This window comes from Chelonia mydas, chromosome 9 (genome assembly GCF_015237465.2).
Source record: "Chelonia mydas isolate rCheMyd1 chromosome 9, rCheMyd1.pri.v2, whole genome shotgun sequence".
In the NCBI taxonomy this organism is placed as follows: Eukaryota; Metazoa; Chordata; order Testudines; family Cheloniidae; genus Chelonia; species Chelonia mydas.
The window spans coordinates 6,047,416-6,065,212 of record NC_057855.1 but is presented as its reverse complement, the minus strand read 5'-3'; the positions used below and the strand labels follow the sequence as shown (position 1 = coordinate 6,065,212).

The following is a 17,797-nucleotide window of genomic DNA, read 5'->3' as shown; positions in this document are numbered from 1 at the left end:
GGGAGCAGGGCAAACAAACAAAATCAGTCTGTCGGATTAGCGCCAGGGCTGAATCAGCCTGGGTTTACTGGCATCCCTTGGCATAAACAAGCATAAAAAAAAGGAGCAATGTGCATGGGTCATTTTTAAAAGGCATCCTTATTGTTCTAGTCTACCATAGGTTAAGGCCTGCCAGCAGCACTGGATACAGCTGGGCACACCTATAAGGGGAAACCCACCTAATATAGGAAGAAGAGGGAGTCAGAGGATGACTCAGAGCCTGTACATTCAAGTGCTGGGAGGCTGATGAATCTTCCCCTCCTTTAGATAAACTGGGACGTCAAAACAAAAGCAAGTTTTCCATCAAGAGGTTTTAATATATTCATTTGAAAACAAAGTTTTGTGAAAGAGTACACTAAACGGCATATATCTCTTCTGCACTCAAACCACAGACCATCAGCATCAGGTCAGCGCAGAGGTGATGCTGCATGCATTGAATGGCAGGTCTCCGTAGGAATTTCCTCGTGTGTTTCCAATATCAGACAAAGCATCTTCTTTAGCAGAGCTTGTCCTGGAGATGGAGACCAAAAAGGCAAAAACATTAGCTGAGGCCATCTTCTGCCCAGTCCCAAAAGAGCCCACATTTGTATGCTCCTACAAGCAGCTAAGATCCTCTGGGTCTGGTACTGAAGCTCCAGTGTTCGTGACACACCCAGTTGTTGGCAAGAAACGAGGTATCCCGACTGACCACTAATCCATGCGCATTTTTAACCCTACAATCAGAAACAAGGCAACTGGATTCTGATTTTCATCAGCAAACCAGCATGTCAGCTCAGTCACACACGCCCCACGCTATTTATGAAGGAGCCTGCAGTTAGATAATGTAATGCCTGGAGTAGGTGGACTTTGGCTCACTCCATTTAGCTCAGGGATGTGGTCACAGAAGCTGAGATTGTGGCTTGTGTCCCTCTCTGTGCACAAGCCTGTACTGCTGGGACAAGACGACTAAGGTTGGAGAGAGGGAGCCTTTCCCTTTCAGCTAAAACTGCCATTGTGAAAAAATCAGCACAATGTACTTCTATCGACACAAAAGCACACGACCCCTTAAAAAAAAAGAAAAAAGAGCAAAACGTTTAAACACTGGGTCCTCTGATGGATGGAGTTTTTACTCTACCTATTAACGGAGGAGCTAGAGAACTGCACCATACCTCAGGATCCTAGTCATCAATGTACTCAAAAGGCTCTGGTGGTTCAGGTTCTTGCTCCTCTTCCTCAATCTTCGGGCCATGGGCTGCCACTGGTTCCACCAGCTCCTCCATATCCGCACTGGTGTCCTTCAGAATGATGATGCCACCAATGGAAAGCTAGAAGCCAAGTGCAGAGAATGTGTCAGTGCCTAGAGACATTCAAGAATACCTCTGTTTCGTGTAGGATTGTCCTTGACCTAGGACAGAAACAGGACCCCAAGTCCCCTGGGTTACAATCACCCCATCAGTGTGAATGCTCCACTCAAAGCAAGGGGTGAAAACAGCTTTCCGTGGTCTGTTACAATGAAAGCAAAGTATTCTCCCATTGTACATACCAGTGTCACACCACCAGGGGCAGACAAAATGTAAAGGGACAGGAGGGAAGGGTTGAATACACTGATTTATTAAAATGCGGCACTTGGAAGCTTTAGATTGTCTCAAATGTTTATGAATCAAATTGGAAGCTAGTAGGCTTTACGGCCCGTGTGTTTATGAGTTACTGAAACACTCTGAATAGAGGCATCCAGTCATTCACATTCTAGCCTCATAACAAGGGGAATGGAATAAGTGACCGTGACTATGGATCTGTGGACATGCATATAGAATATGCTTCTGGATAATGTCACGGTGTTGTGTCTAGAAACCCCTCTGTGGTTTGGGACTTTGCTATTTCCAGCACAAATCCAGGGTTTAACAAGAACGTCGGGGGGGGGAAGGAACCCCCCCCCCCCACGTTCTTGTTAAACCCTGGATTTGTGCTGGAAATGGCCCACCTTGATTATCGTACACATTGTAAGGAGAGTGGTCACTTTAGATAAGCTATTACCAGCAGGAGAGTGGGTTTGTGTGTGGGGGGGCGAGGGGGTAAGAAAACCTGGATTTGTGCTGGAAATGGCCCAACTTGATTATCATACACATTGTAAGGAGAGTGGTCACTTTAGATAAGCTATTACCAGCAGGAGAGTGGGGTGGGAGAAGGTATTTTTTCATGCTTTGTGTGTATATAAAAAGATCTTCTACACTTTCCACAGTATGCATCCAACGAAGTGAGCTGTAGCTCACGAAAGCTATGCTCAAATAAATTGGTTAGTCTCTAAGGTGCCACAAGTACTCCTTTTCTTTTTACGAATACAGACTAACACGGCTGTTACTCTGAAACCTGTCACAGTTTGTACGTTAACTTCCAACTTATCTGTATGTATATATGTTCCATTCTATGCATGCGATGATGAGGGCTGTAAGCCCACGAAAGCTTTTGCTCTAATAAATTTGTTAATCTCTAAGGTGCCACAAGTACTCCTGTTCTATTCAGTAAAAACACCATCTATGCATACAACCCACTGCATAGTAATAAAATCCCAGCACAAGTGATAATGAATTTCACAGCATTGACACCAAATCTAGAAGACATTTCAGAGCTATATTAAGATCTAAACTCAGTGAGCATGATGTACTAGGCTGAGCTTCAAGTCCCTTAAATGTATCTGAGAACCCTAAAAAACATGACTGCGGCAGCCCGCCGGTGGGATAGCAGTTCTCACAGCTCTGATGTCAGGGACGCCGGCTTGGAATGGAGACCACTGCCCTCTGTTCTAGGCAGAATACAGGCCGCTAGCACTGGGAAAGCAGCCCTTGCAGGCCCAGCCATGAATGACAGCAGCAGCTTTGGGGGAGACAAGAGGAACGGAAACATACCATCCACTCTTGAAACATCAGCTCCTGGAGAAGGGGCATGAGTGTTGCGAGGCCCTATGCTACACTCCAAATGAGGTTTTTCACTGCCATCCTTAATCATTACGAGCTGCCATTTCCCACCACTACAAAGAATCAACTGGACTGACATAGCCTCCTGTCCATCTGCCACTATTCCGCTGTGCATCGTGGCTGGGCAGATGTCATTATTCCCGAGCCATCCCTGATATATGGGGCTGTAGACTGTTCTCCAGTAGCTCCACTAGTGGAAATTCCATAGCTCCTCAGGTCAGCTTTTTCCAGCGAAAGTTAAAATTTTCCCTGCTGCAGCGTAGAACCCTTGACTGGCTGTTTTTCCTTATTTAAGGAGAATAAACTGACCCCTACTTGCTGTTTATACCATACGTTTCAAATCTGCAGACCATTCTAGACTGAACATGCCCGCTTCTCAAAAACGTTCGGCACAAATCTTCATCCCCAAACCTTTTATCTCTATTGCTTACACTGGAACGCTGTCCAGTCCATCTGCCCTTTCACCTTAGCACCTATGGAGGAGTGCAAGACACAGAGAGTAACTGTAAGCTAACTCTAATTCTCCGGTGACCCTACAAGCTACAGATCCAGGCTTCAGTTTGCAGTTACTGCAAATCGTTACACAGTCTTATGATGGTTCAATTCCCCAGTCCCCCATGAGGTTTTTATTAGATGTCAATGGGCATATCATCAGTTTCTGGGTCAGGATCTCTGAAGAGAGCATAGGGTAAGAGAATGTAAAGTAGCAGCATTAGGGCATTATATGGACCTAGAGTAGCTCTGCCTTCCAATAACTACAAATGTGTGAAAGCAATTGAGAAGAGGGACATAAGGAAGTAAAAATGAGACATGGGGATATATCATGTGGCCTCTAAAACACAGTACAGCCATCAGCTGTTATGGTTTTAGTTCTCAGGAACACACACAGCTGTCCTGTCCACATGCAAGATCCCAGCGCAAAGCACGTCCGCTGGGAACTCTCCAAGTGTGAGAACAGGGTGTTAGGTTTGCACAAGGTAGGTTGCACTCACTGGTTTAAAAGGCTGATATCGGCAGCTCTCTGTCACGGTGAGGACTTTCAGCTGAGCAGGCATGACTCTGGCTGGGTTATCCAGCAGCTGGAAGTTGGGTTCGGGCTCCTTTTTCTTTTCTTTCTCTTCCTTCTTCTCAGTCTCATCCTACAAAACACAAGGCCACCATGGTTTACCTGCAGCCTTCAATCCTCTCACATTTGAGGCTGGGGTCAAACTTGCTGCTTGATCCACACAGCATGAGCAGTAACTCAAAAACCTGTTTAAGAGACAGTCTCTTAAGATAAAGGAGTCAATCAGGCTAATTCCCCACCACAAAGCACAGTGAATACTTATATAAACCCAAGGCATCTGAATTCCCCCAGAGCAGAACCTTATTGTAAGAGCAATCCAGATTCCAGGGGCACAAGAGTTACATAAGAGGTTGCAGTGGCCCAGCAAACTTCCACTTTCAATAGCCACTCAATAAAGCCCAGGACTTTTCATGCTGCATGTTACAACCCGGCACACAAAAGGTGCCAAATGCAGGTGGGATTTTCCTAGCTATAAAGCTGTCACTGACATCTTATGTCATTGGCAGTCATGGCAACTTGACCAAAATGACTCCATCCTGGTGACTCTTTACAGACGGTTCCAGGTACAATTCTGCTCAGTTCCGGACTCAGCAGAGGCTGTGATTTGAGACAGAAGCATTTATGTAGCCTCATGAAAACATTTCAGAGTGTGGGTTACCTTTTCCCTTCTGCTGGTCACAGTTTGATAAGAGGGGAGGAGGTCAGAGACTAACTAGGTACTTCTAGAAAGCAGCTGTGTGATAGGCACCAAATGTAAGGTTCAGAGCAGGCACCCCTTGTGACAGCAGAAGGCACTCTCTCAGGTACCAGATTCACGAACAGCAGCAAATGCCACAGGACTCCAGCAAACCTCATACGAGCTGTATGAGAAAATGGGAAAGCAGAGATGCAGCCAGGACCCTATGTTAGCTCAAACACAACAGGGGGCAGCAGTCTCTCTTTGTCTCGCTGCTTTTCCTTCTCAAACAACTCAGTGTGTCTAGGTCAGCTTTCCACACAGCTGACACACAGAGCCCTTCTGACTCACCGTAGCCTTTCTTCACTTTCACGTGATTTTAGACCACAGAGCTGTTTGGAGGAAGGCTCATTTGCCTGGCACGTTTTGCTTAGTGTACAGTGCTGTGTGAATAACACAATCCAAAGACTATGTTAATGTTACAGTTGTGCTGTGGAAGGGTCAAGAAACACAAAAGTTAAAGATCCCAACAGCTGCTTTAACTCATGTGCAACTATGTTGCACACAGATAATAGTACTACACAGCCTGAAAAGTGAATAGAAGTTAACGCGATAGAAGTTGTCCCGTATATTGTGTGCACGCACTGTGGTCACGCTCACGTTGCTGTAGGCACATGTTATTTTAAGTGTGCCACCTTGATGGTACACCGCTGTTTTTCCACATGCCATTTTGTTTTCCATTCGACAGAATAAAGAAGCTGCCCCTAATTCATAACCTCAGCGAGGCCCAGGCAGGCTTTGACATAGACACCTCGTTACGGTGAATGAGGCAAAACGAAACCCAACCTTAGCAGCTGCTGCTGTTTACCTGGAAGGAGTTTTCTGCAAAGATGGGTTATCTGAACATCTATTATTTATATAGTGCTGGGTGAGGGGAGGTATTTGGAAATGAAAAAACCATGGAATTTGAAGAGTACAGAATTTACAAAACTTTGGGAAATGCTGCTACAGCGATGATGTCACCCCACAAATCCAGAATCTGCAATTCTCCCCCATACCTGTGATCTTTTCACACCCCTGATGTTAAAGCAGATTTTGGGGAGGTTTTTGCTGACTTTCAATATGACAGTTTCTCACTCACAAACTGTTCCAGCAGCAACAACTGCATGTTGGGATATCACAAAAGTATGTTCTTCATTAGGCTACGTTAAGAATTTTAGCTGCCTGAGTCGTCTCAGAATCAGTTCCATCAATCATTTATAATCCAGCTAATTCCATCTCCTTTCCTGCAAACTTGCTCCTGAAGATACTCCTCAGTGTGTCCAACTTGCATATAAAGTTTCACGTTCTCAGGCCAAATTGTCAGCTGATGGTAAGTCAGCAGAGCTCCATGGAAGTGACTGTAGCTATGATAATCTACACCAGCTGAGGACCTTGCATGCAAAGTTCAGCTATTGTTGGAGGATTGGGGGAGTGGGGGGGTTGCACACTGCAGAAATAAAGTCCAACAATGGTTTAGAATGGAGAAAGTATTTCCCCCCCTCTGATAGATCAGCACGCATGAAAATTATAGGCAGAAAGATAAATATTTTCAGAATGTAATGGGTGTGTGAAAACAGTAGGTTAGAATTTAACTAGCTTGGGAACCTTACCTATAGCAAAAAAAAAAAAAAAGGAGTACTTGTGGCACCTTAGAGACCAACAAATTTAAGGTGCCACAAGTACCCCTTTTCTTTTTGCGGATACAGACTAACACGGCTGTTACTCTGTTAACTACAGCAGTCACCTCCAAGCAACTGCTATAAGAAAGATTGTTAAAAAGTCACCAGTGGTGCACCAAAGAACAGGAATTTTATTACATTTCTTCCACAGCCCCACAAGAACCTTGTGCCTGGATAAGTTACTCCATATACTGAATCAAGTTAACACGGTTCTGAGAAACTACGGTAATGCAGGTGATGACGGGAACAGAGATGTGTATAGGAGCCAGTGTTCATGTGATACACAGCCCCCCAGACAAAACTCGCTGGAGGACATTTTGATATTTATGGCTTATACCCACCACTTCCATTTTCTCCTCTTCCTTTTTCTCTTTCTCCTTCTCCTTCTCCTTCTTCTTGGCTTTTGCGGTGATGGACAACACAGCAGTAGAAACCTGGACATTTCAACAAAGAAGGCTTTCAGAATGGCTTCAACACTGTACGCAGGGCTCATCTCCCAGCCAGGCAAGCAGACCAAAAGGAGAGTCAGCACTGTGCCAATTTTCAGTTTCACTACCCACCCACTACCTTGTAAGCAGCACAAACAGAGGGGCACGCAGAAGACAAAATGGCAAGCAGGAGTGGAAAAGGGTGTTACACAATCAGATCTGGTTAGTTTCTGTAAGTGAAGAGAGGGCAAGCTCCCTAATGTAGAGATTACTCAATGCTGTTTTGTTTTCCCTACTAAGGGATTTCTTTAAATTTGAGCAGTGACAAGGAATTCTTACCATGGGGAAGTTCGCTCCCATGGTTTCAGTGACAAGGCAACATCAAGCCAGAAGAGAGATTCTTGACAATGTCGTAATCCTTTTCACCACTCCTCTACCCCGGCACTACTGTAATCCACAGCTGTTATGGGTAACTGGCACACAATGGCAGACACACTGCAACAGCCCAGGATGTGAAAAGTTTCATCCGAGGAAGAAACAATTGGGCTGATCTTCTCTGAGCGTCCATAGCTTCTTTTCAACAATCAGTGTTAGACAACACCACCATCACCACAGGGTCAGCAGGCAGACCTGTGTCAGCCCTGCCCGTCCGTTCCTGCTCCTGGAAAGATTATCCATTCCTCTAAGGTTTTGGTGGAGTCTTAGGGTGCCATATCAAGGTATTCTAAGGGTGGGCCAGAATCAGCCATGGGGTTTGAATTTTGGAAAGGGAGGGATATGTCCAGAAGTACCTGCCACTGTGAAATTTCTTATGCTATTACTTGCCTTTGTGCACAATCCGGTCCTATCCCAAGGCAAAAACCAGCTGCTTGGTAGTAGTCTATTGCCCTCATTTGGGCTAATTTCTACAGGCTTCTGTTCTCTAACTCCGAGAACCCCTCATTTCTAGTGTTCGGTTTTCTTAAACTGCTTAGCAATTTTCACCAGATGCCACACGCATTAGCAAGACATGCCTGAGGACACACCTCTGCTGCCTCTCTCTGGCGGCTGGCAGGTCTGCTCCGCCTGCTGCAGTCAAGCCACGGATGGTGATGATCAAGTTCTATGGGCACATGAGCTGCCCACCTTTGTGTGAGGACACCTATCCAGCCAAAGACGGACCACCTGAGGCTCAATTTTCTTACCGGGACGTTACCATTTCTACATTTACCTTTTTGCAGCGCACAGGCCCACAGAGTCTACCCATGAATGCTTATGCCTTGCGTTAGCTGTTGGGACACTTTGGACTCCTGCCCTCAAGGACTGTTATTTATTATTTGTATTACCATTGCACCTAGGAGCCCTAGTCATAAACTCACTGTGCTCGGTGCTGTATGAATACAGAACAAAAAGATGCTATGCGCAAAGGAGCAATATGTACATGGTAAATACTCCTGTAACAGCTCTCCTGCTCATCTGGCTAGTCAAGGAAGGCGCCAGTCAAATCCCAGCACAGAGATTACAAGCGACAGTGAATTCCAGACTCAGCAACGAGAGAGACAGAAAGGTGGTGAGCTCAGTGAATTAAAATCAATGGGCCAATTTTTACGGCCACCCTCACCCATTTCACAAAGCTCATGTGGCAATAAGAAGCGTCCAGGTATGTTGAGTGCAACTGCTATTACAAAGGAAAGAAGTCCGTGAGGAAGAGAATGCTGCTACACGGCCAGAGTTACGTAATATTTACTCTCAGAGATACTAGCAACTGACAATCTTTTCTTCATTCCTAAGGAATACGTTGCCATGGGCTAATGCCAGGAAGGTTAATGTTCATAGTGGGTGAGTCCACAGAGTGTAGAAAAGTCAGCCGATCAGCTTACCAACCTTTTCCTTCTCCTTTTCCTTTGGTACCTCCAGAGGGGCAGGATATGCAAAAGTAGAGGGCTTGCAGTTGGATTTGTACTGGACTTTTGGCATCTAAAAAAAATACAGACTTTTGAAAGAATTGTTACAGGAAAGTAAAGGGAAAGAACCAAAACAGCAGAATAGCTGCCTTGGTTGCCTTTTCCTCCTTACAAAGATAAACACAAATCATCTAAAGTACAAAAGCTTCCCTTTTCCCCCTCCGGAAGCTGAGAAGCTGCCATCCGTGGCAAATGTTCAGCTGTAACATCGTTATTCAATTATGATATAATTCAACTCTGGTACGGCATTTTCTGCTTCTCCAGCTTACTGCACACTACGCACATCCAGCTGTTTCTTCATGGTTATGACGCTGTCATGGTTTAGCTGTGGCTGTCTTTTGCACAAAACTGGCCTTAAGACCTAAAACAGGATCAGCTTTATCTGTGCACGGCAGACTAGACCACGCATCTTCCGCCATTCACTTTTTCCAAGACAGCAGTACAAGTTTCACTGGTTTCACATTACATTACACTCCACTCCCCCGGTTGGATACGGCCAGACAGCTTTCTTCAACTGCCCTCCTATCTATCCATCCATCCAAATATTTATACTGCACTCACCACCACTGTATCTAAGCTGCTTTTCCTTCCCAACACATCTCTTCAGTGCCAGAACAGGTAAGAGTTGGAAGAGGCCAAATGAAAGAGCATTGAAAGCTATATGACCTACAAGGTTTTAGCCAGTAAAATTGAGTTGCTCAACTTACATGAAAAATGTTGTGCACCTTAAAAAATAATCACAAGGAATTAGAGCACAATTAGAGCTGAGAGCCCCAGAAAGCCGAGGGAGGAACGATGGCTGTGTGGTTGTGGCACTGGATGTGGATTCAAGAGATCTGGTATCAAATCCCAGTACTGCCACCAATTCCCTGGGCGCCCTCTGTTAGTATTTGAGAGGTGCTCTGATACTACCGCTGTGACGCTGCACTCTGTATGATTTTATGAAAATATGCTAATGAGTGTGAATATAATGGAACTGGAATATGCTTCATGCAAAAGGTCTCTTGTAAGGTATCATTACAAAGCTTATTATCTACTGAGCGTGGTCATCCTATTTGAATAAATGTATCACTCTTGTACCTGAAACTAGAAATATGAAATATAACTCTGAGGTCCTATTGTAGTTATGCAACATGTGGGCCATTAATGGTGGTTTGGAATCTTGATGGCTCCTATCAGCCAGGACAATTGACTGTGGATGGCTCTGTTTGCAGGCAAGCCTTGCTGTGAGTCAGCCTGGGAGGAATGAGGGCTTGAGGTCTTACAGTGACATGTGATCATGTCACCTGCTACTGGAATCCATCTTTAACCTGGTACTTTTCCATTTAGAAGGAGGGGTGGGAACCCAGAGAGACAAAAGATTCCCGCCTTGTGCCAAAGCTATATAAGGCAGTAGAACAGAACAAAAGGGACTACAGTCATGAGAAATCCCCTAGCTATCACCTGAGCTGGAACAAGGGCTGTACCAGGGGAAAGAATTATGCCCACACCAGGAAGGCATCCAGTCTGTGATAGAAGCTTATTGAAACATCTCTGAGGGTGAGATTTTATCTGTATTCAGCTTTCCTACTGTATTAGACTTGCGTGTTTTATTTTATTTTGTTTGGTAATTCACTTTGTTCTGTCTGTTACTTTTGGAACCACTTAAATCCTACTTTTTGTATTTAATAAAATCACTTTTTACTTATTAATTAACCCGGGGGGGGGGGGAGGGCAAACAACTGTACATCTCTCTCTATCAGTGTTATAGAAGGTGAACAATTTATGAGTTTACCCTGTATAAGCTTTATACAGGGTAAAACGGATTTATTTGGGGTTTGGATCCCATTGGGAGTTGGGCATCTGAGTGTTAGAAACAGGAACACTTCTTAAGCTGTTTTCAGTTAAGCCTGCAGCGTTTAGGGGACATGGTTCAGACCTTGGTCTGGGTTTCCAGCAGGGTAGCGTATCTGGCTCAAACCAGGCAGGGCACTGATGTCCGAAGCTGTCGGGGAAACAGGCTCAGGGGTAGTCTCAGCACATCAGGTGGCAGTTCCCAAGGGGGTTTCTGTGATCCAACCCATCACAACGGCAATGGGGAGCTTACACAGAAATGGCCTTTTGAACCAAGCTCCTTTCAGACTAACTGAGACATCACTCGTTAGCTGCACACAGAAGGGTGCCATCATTTAACACTAACATACACGGAACGGGAGAGCATTCCGGAGTCGCAGTCCCTTGGCACAGACAGCTCTGCTCTGACGTTATGCCGGGTGATGGCAAACAGCTGTAGCCCTGTAACTTGGACCAGTCCTGCTGACTGCTTTGAAGGTAAGAACTGTAATCCTGAATTTAACCCATATTACACAGGGAGCCAGTGCAGAGCAGTGGGGTGACAGCTTCTCAGAGCCCTGTACTGCTTTATTTGGAACCTTAAAAAAAAAACAACAGCTGCTGGTTTCATTCTTTGGCGGAGGGAGTTACATTAGCCAACCCAGGGGGATGGATACAGGGGTCACTGAGGCTAAGTCTGATCCTCACAGGAGGGGGCAGAGTAGACAGAAAGGGAGCTTCCCGTGACTGTAGCTATTTGGAATCCAGATGTGGTGAGAAGTCCAGAGCTCACCATGGCCGATGGCTGCTCTGACGCTTGGAGGCCCTTGGTGGAGGAGGATGCCAAAGAGGCAGTGAATTCTTCAAAGTGCTTCTCTCTCTCCCCGCCAAAGTCACCTCAGCTATTCCTGGAGGAAGTTGCTGATCTCAGCCAGGTCCCAGCCCAGCTGGGATACAGCGCTCTACGGGTGAGTGAAGGTGACGGAACTGGGTTCAGTCTGGGCATTGCTGGCATTCCAGTCTATGCTGTTCCACAATCTCCTCTGGTGGTTTTACGTAAGTGTGGAACAGGATGAGGGAGAAAGTGGATCCATGTGGGACTCCCCAGTGAGGACTCTGGAGGCTGAAGACCAGGAGGCCCTCATGAGTCTCTGGGTATGATCAGGGAAGAATGATAGGGTGATATCGAGTTGAGTTGGAGATGTAGTTAATTAACAGTGGAACTTGAACTGGTCCCTTCATAAATGTGGGGTCTTAGCCAGGGCTTAAATTCTCTTGAAGTATGTTCTGAAGCCCCCCATGCCCTCTCCATTTTCCGCCTACCAGACCCGGTGGGGAAGGAGTGGAGCTTGGGGCTTCTGCCCTGTGGTGGGGCTAGGGGCTTCTGCTAGGTGCCGTGACTCCAGCCCTGTGCAGCCCCACGGACATCCTGGAACTGGCTCACGGGCCCCCAGAGCCATGAAAATATTACCAGAGCTGGGCTCCAGACAGTTCTAGCTGAATTTAAATCCTGGTCTTAGCACAATTTTCACTGTAACAACAAACAAGAACTACAGGACTTGGGCACTGTTACTATATCAGCAGTGCAACAAGCGTGTTCCCCAATCCCTTCAGTGTTAACGGAAGAGTCAAATAAATACTGAGCATGCTGAGGGGAGGATAGCCCTCGAAGTGCTACAATGTAGGGAGAGGAATTAGCTGACCAATTGGTCCTTTCCCTACTTTTATACCTAGGAATCCAGAAAGCATGTCCTATTTCTAGCCTCACTCCTGAATCCTCATGGGCATAGTTTGACACTTTGGTGGGTTTAGAATCTACCAATATTTTAATGAAGCTAGTGCCATTTGATGAGAGACTCTGAAATTGCAAGGTTTCATCTCCCTGTAGTGAAATGTACACAGTGCAGGAAAGAAAACCAGAAAACCAATACAATATGCCAGTGCACATAAATAAGCCTGCGAAAGATTGCTGTGCACGATCGGGCTTTTCCAGCACAAAGAGGGAGACTGCAGCACAAACTGCAAAACATTCAGGCTTCCATCACTCTAGATTCTGACTCAACTCAAACTGCTGATTTACCAGTGACTTTCACTAGTGTCAGAGTGAAATATTGGCTCCTCTCATTCTACGTTTTAGGCATATTTTTCAAACCCAGAGAGTGAAGCATCACATCCTTAGCCAGGAGGCAGTAGGCTTTCTGTAATGGGAAGCTTTAAAGTGTAACCTTTTGAAGGGCTTACCTGATGCAATCTTTAATACTCAGATCTCTACCCACAGGGACTGAATGATTCAAATCCCACCAGTCACCCACGGTAATATCAGCCCTGTCTACGCTAAGGCTCAAACAAAATTGAAGCACTACGATTAATATTAGCTTTTCACACTTTTCCAGCTACAGTTTCTAGCACACTGTAGCTAGCTACAGTGGATAAGGTCAAAATATGTTCTAAAACCATCTCCTATCCTATATTACAACCCATGAAGAGGTCTTAATGCACCATTACCAAGGCACAGTATAGTGTTTCAATGGGCACAGTGCAGTCAATGCATCTTTGGAACTCTTTCCTCAAACAACTGGACTCCTTCAGAGATTTACAATAGGGGCTGTATTCATATCCCCCCCACACTGTAACATCCATGATTTCTCTATCTCCTCCCAAGAAGGCAAGGTTGTATAATAAGCAGCTAGGACATGATGGCCAGGCAAACTGTTAGAAGCTGGTTCAACAGGAACAGAATTTAAAAAGAGTTCCCAAACTTGGATGGTGCCCAAAGCTCTGCCAGGCTGACCTCCACAGATTCTCTGCAGATGAGCTGACAGCATTCAGAATGAAAAGGGGGTAAACCAGGAAGCTAATGCAGAGGCCAGACACAATGGTACTGGTGCAACGTAAGGACCCCAGGAAGTTAAAACTTACAGACTGAATTCCCTTGGCGATGAAAAGAACATGGTTAGGAAAGGCCTTGCTCTCTTTGTGCCAGCAACTCATCATGTACCAGCAACTCATCATAAATATTCAGCTATTGATACTCTTCAGCACCATGCAGAACACATGATTCTTGTGCTGTTTGTAGTAAGATTCCCTTCATGAACAAACTCGCAGAAAGCTAATGATCGGTGCTTATGATGGAAAACATTATGGAACAGCAGGCAGTTGTCATCCAGCTATTTCATCTCTCATCAGACTTCTGTATCAACCATGGAAGCACATACCTTAAGGTCCTTGTTAAGGCCAATGACACAGGTTGGGGTGTAAGCCAATGACAAGAAGTGTGACAGGGGGAACCAGAACCAGAACTGAGTGAAGACCAGTACCCCCACCACTGAAGGCATGTGAGTATGTCCTGTCCTTGACTGCAGCGAGATAGTTACATTATGGCCACCTGAGGAGAAGGGGAGAATCACAGACAGAGTCAGTTAGGAGAGGGCAGCCAGTCCGCTTCTCAGCGCTGCTCAAAACAGACGCTTCAATGAGCTGTCTCTGAAACAACTGCCAGGAAGACAGCCATAGCAGAAACTAAACCACAGTGTCCTCAACACTCAACTTGAAGAGCAAACCCTCTGGGATGCAGTTCCCCATTAGTTCAGCTTCTGGTCTCAGGTTATGCACCACCGCCTGTGGCAATGTAATTTACAGTGGTGCTTCGGGCAGCTAGTTATTGTCCCAACATGGAACCAGTGGAGAGACAACCCCTCCCTGCCCCCAGCAAATGAATTTTGTCAAGAGGGCATCAAGACAATAACACTTCAATTGTGGTATGGACAGCGGAAGGGTCAGCACATGAGCAAACAGCCAGACCTGTGGTACAGCCAATTTCACCATGCAGATCATGGACAGATCACAGGAAACACAGATTGTGCATCTGGTTTTCTATGATATTCATTTAATAGGACTGTTCTTACAATGCTAAGGCTTATGCCCTGAACTGCTACTGTCCTACAGATGAAATACGCCTATGCTTTTATTCATCCTAGTAGAAAAAAATGTAAACAGTAGCAACTTCGACAGTAATTTCTAGAGGTTATCAATCTAAGCAGCAAAGAGACAAGCTTGTGCAAGCTTTGCAATAGAATTAAATCTCTGTCAGACAACAAAGTCTTTAGTTTTGTACTAGCAATGCAGAGACCAAAACAACTTAACATGTTGACGAAGTGCAGAAACATTCAGCTAGAAACTGAACTGGAAGGCTAGGGCTGCAGGCAAAGAGCGAAAGTGTAAATCTGATTTTCAGTCCTCTGATGGGTTTAGCAGAGTGAGTTGAAGAGGGCAACAGGCAAGTCCATTACCGCTGACGAGGCCAGGTGCAGAGAGGCTAATTGTGTTAAAATACAATCAAGCACTCATTCCGAGTGCAGTGCAATTTATAACTGAGATTCCCAGACCCAGATCAGCATTCCTCTGCCCTGCAGAAGTAGCCACCTGTAGTGGAGCTGCTCAGTGCTACTGCTGCCAGAGTTTGGGAGATGCACCAAGAAACAAAGGATAATGAGATCAGTTTTTGCTAATATGCTAGCTGATTAAGATCAGATCTGCTGCTTGTGATCAAGCTGGGAAAACCACTGTTTAAAACACACACAAAGAAAGGAAAAGGATTCTTGCATTGTGCCATCCCAGTGCTCTGCACACCCACTTTCACTGGGGCTTGCCTGTTGTCACCACAAGATCTCACACTCATTCCTTTGCCTTCTGAAAGAAGACAATGCGGTGCTGATTTCTTATTGAGGAAAGAGAAGGATGCCATCTCATCTTACAAACATCTCCTATGTGCTCTGCCCACTGCTCTCTTGCAGTTCCCCTCTTTTTGGTTTATTGTTATCAATTATTTGTACTGCAGTAGCCGCTAGACACTCTATTCAGAGATCAGGACCCCACTGCGGTAGGCACTGTACAAGCACAAACATACTCCCTGCAAATAAAGACATTGCACGTTCCTGGTTTCTAGCCTTTTCTCCCTTTGCACGTTTAAGCTTTTACTTTACTGTGTTACTATCTATATGATCATAAGATAGACTGTGAAAAGCAACCAACTGCACATTGCTGAAGCAACTTTAATCTTGTTTTATTCTAACTACTGGAATTTTATTTTCCAACCTTTTATTTTTAACCTTCAGAATTACATTATCCACTCCTTGGAATTTCCTGGCTGAGTGACAGATCTCAGAGATACGTTCATGCCATTTTCTCTGCTCTCCATAAATGCACACTCAACATTCACGTCCACGGTTTGTAGGGGAGCAGGAAAGATGGAAGGACCTTGTGTTGCATAACAGTTATTGCCTTAACGATTAAGCAGCAGCACCAACAGGCTCAGAAGAGATACATTCCAGGCCAGAGACGATGCCTCTAATGAGGTCTTAAAGGAGATTAAACATGGAGGATCTTCAGGGCTCCTAAGATAACCATAAGATTCACCCCCCACACCTATATTGCTACTGACACAAAGTCTATTGGACCTACAGTGTGTAACCCTAAAGTTACCAGGATCTGCTATGCTAGATTTTATATGGACTCATAACAGCAAAGAACACAAACTAGGTTATGCTGTTATATACCCCAGTGAATTCAGTCCTTAAGTGGCTGTGCTGCAAGCATCTAAGGGCTTGTCTACAGTTACCGGAGGCGACTGATGCATCAGCGGTCGATTTAGCAGGTCAAGACCCACTAAATCGACCGCCGATCGCTCTCCCGTCGACTCCAGGATCAAGAAGAGTAAGGGGAGTTGATGGGAAACACTCTCCCATCAACCTGTGTAGCGTGGACCCCACGGTAAGTAGATCTAAGCTATGTCAATTTGAGTTACGCTTTTTATGTAACTCAAATTGCGAAGCTTAGATCGACTTTTCCCTTTAGTGTAGACAAGGTCTAACTTCCATGATTTCCTCCCACCCAGTTGTAAGTTTGTCTGATGGGACAAATCCCTTGCTGAAGACACTGAGAGCATGGCCCAGTGCAACACGATGGTGTTCAGCTCATCATTACTGGGTCACATCAACATACAACAGTGTGATGGTACTTCACAGCCCCTGGAAAAAAATGCCCAAAGGCTCCCCCAACACTGCCATGCTGATTATTTTTTAAATCAGCAGAGGCACATAGCTTACTTCACCTAGGACAGCATGAAGACCACCTGTGCTATATTTCCAGAGCAGAAAGGTCAATATTTCATCCAATAAACCACCAAGCCTCTGGCAGAGTCAATGTCAACTTGTGTCCGCGAGGTGATTTGCATATGCAATAGAACACAAAGGACAGCACTCATCTAGCAGGCAAAAGTATTAATGTACATAATGGCTTATGTTTCTAATAGCTAGAGTTACTGATGGAAGGTCTGATTTTAAATTGGGACTCTGTAAACAGAGGCAGGCAAGGATGGGAGAAAGGAGCAGTGCTTTTTCCGTGTCTCATAGGAGTTGAAAGCAACACTGAATTGGAGGTATATGAGGGAACCCCTCTGTGCAGCTGAATGTATTCTTGCAAGAAATCAAAAGAGTTTAGGATTTGAAACAGGAAAAACATTTCCTGACAGATCTATGTTTACTGGGGTAACAATACTGAGATGGACTTACAAGCACAAATCCAAAGTGAGCTCTTCCCTAAGTAATTTGGAAGGAAACTTCTTATCTCTTATCTCTCGAGGTCCCTTCCAGTCCTATGATTACTTCATACACTCTCCCCCTCTCTTCACACACACACACACACACACACACACACCCTACCTCTCTCTCTCTCTCTCCCAAGCTGCTGTATGATAAATGAATAAGATGGAAACAAGATTTTACTTGAATTTTTTAACTCTATCCTGACAGAGATAAAGTTCAAAGCAGGTCCACATCTATGAAAGAAAATCTATGACCCAGCTGGCCTGAGGCTTCATGGCAACATGCTACACTACAGGAGACTATGGTTCGGGAGTAGCCTTGAGTCTTGTGCCAACCAGGCTACTGGAGCTCAAGTCTGATAAGGGGGAGGGCTGATGGCGGAGGAAGGAAGGAAGGAAGATGACTGTAGTGATGCCAGTGTCTCCTACCAGCCATGGTCCTAAAACATAAAGGTCAGTGTCTGTCCTCTGACCAAGCTGCAGCAAGTGTGCTGTGAATGGAGCTCTCAGATGTAGGATGAGAGGATTCAAGGGGGGAAATGGCCTGTAGTACAACAGGA

General features: G+C 45.3%; 1 protein-coding gene across 2 annotated transcripts in view; it reads right to left on the bottom strand.

Moving 5' to 3' along the window:
- Positions 1 to 331: 331 nt before the first annotated feature.
- PSMD1 (proteasome 26S subunit, non-ATPase 1) overlaps positions 332 to 17,797 on the bottom strand; it is a 113,736-nt gene continuing 96,270 nt past the window's right edge. Inside the window, exons 20-25 of one of the 2 annotated variants that reach the window (XM_037908122.2) lie at positions 13,852 to 14,021; positions 8,745 to 8,837; positions 6,795 to 6,887; positions 3,983 to 4,129; positions 1,188 to 1,343; positions 332 to 550 (exon numbers count right to left, since the gene is read on the bottom strand). In XM_037908122.2, coding sequence (XP_037764050.1) covers positions 1,197 to 1,343; positions 3,983 to 4,129; positions 6,795 to 6,887; positions 8,745 to 8,837; positions 13,852 to 14,021 — 650 coding nt within the window. In that variant the 3' untranslated portion in view covers positions 332 to 550; positions 1,188 to 1,196. Of the gene's footprint in view, positions 551 to 1,187; positions 1,344 to 3,982; positions 4,130 to 6,794; positions 6,888 to 8,744; positions 8,838 to 13,851; positions 14,022 to 17,797 lie in introns of those variants that run through there. The other variant, XM_043521687.1, reaches the window with a different exon arrangement.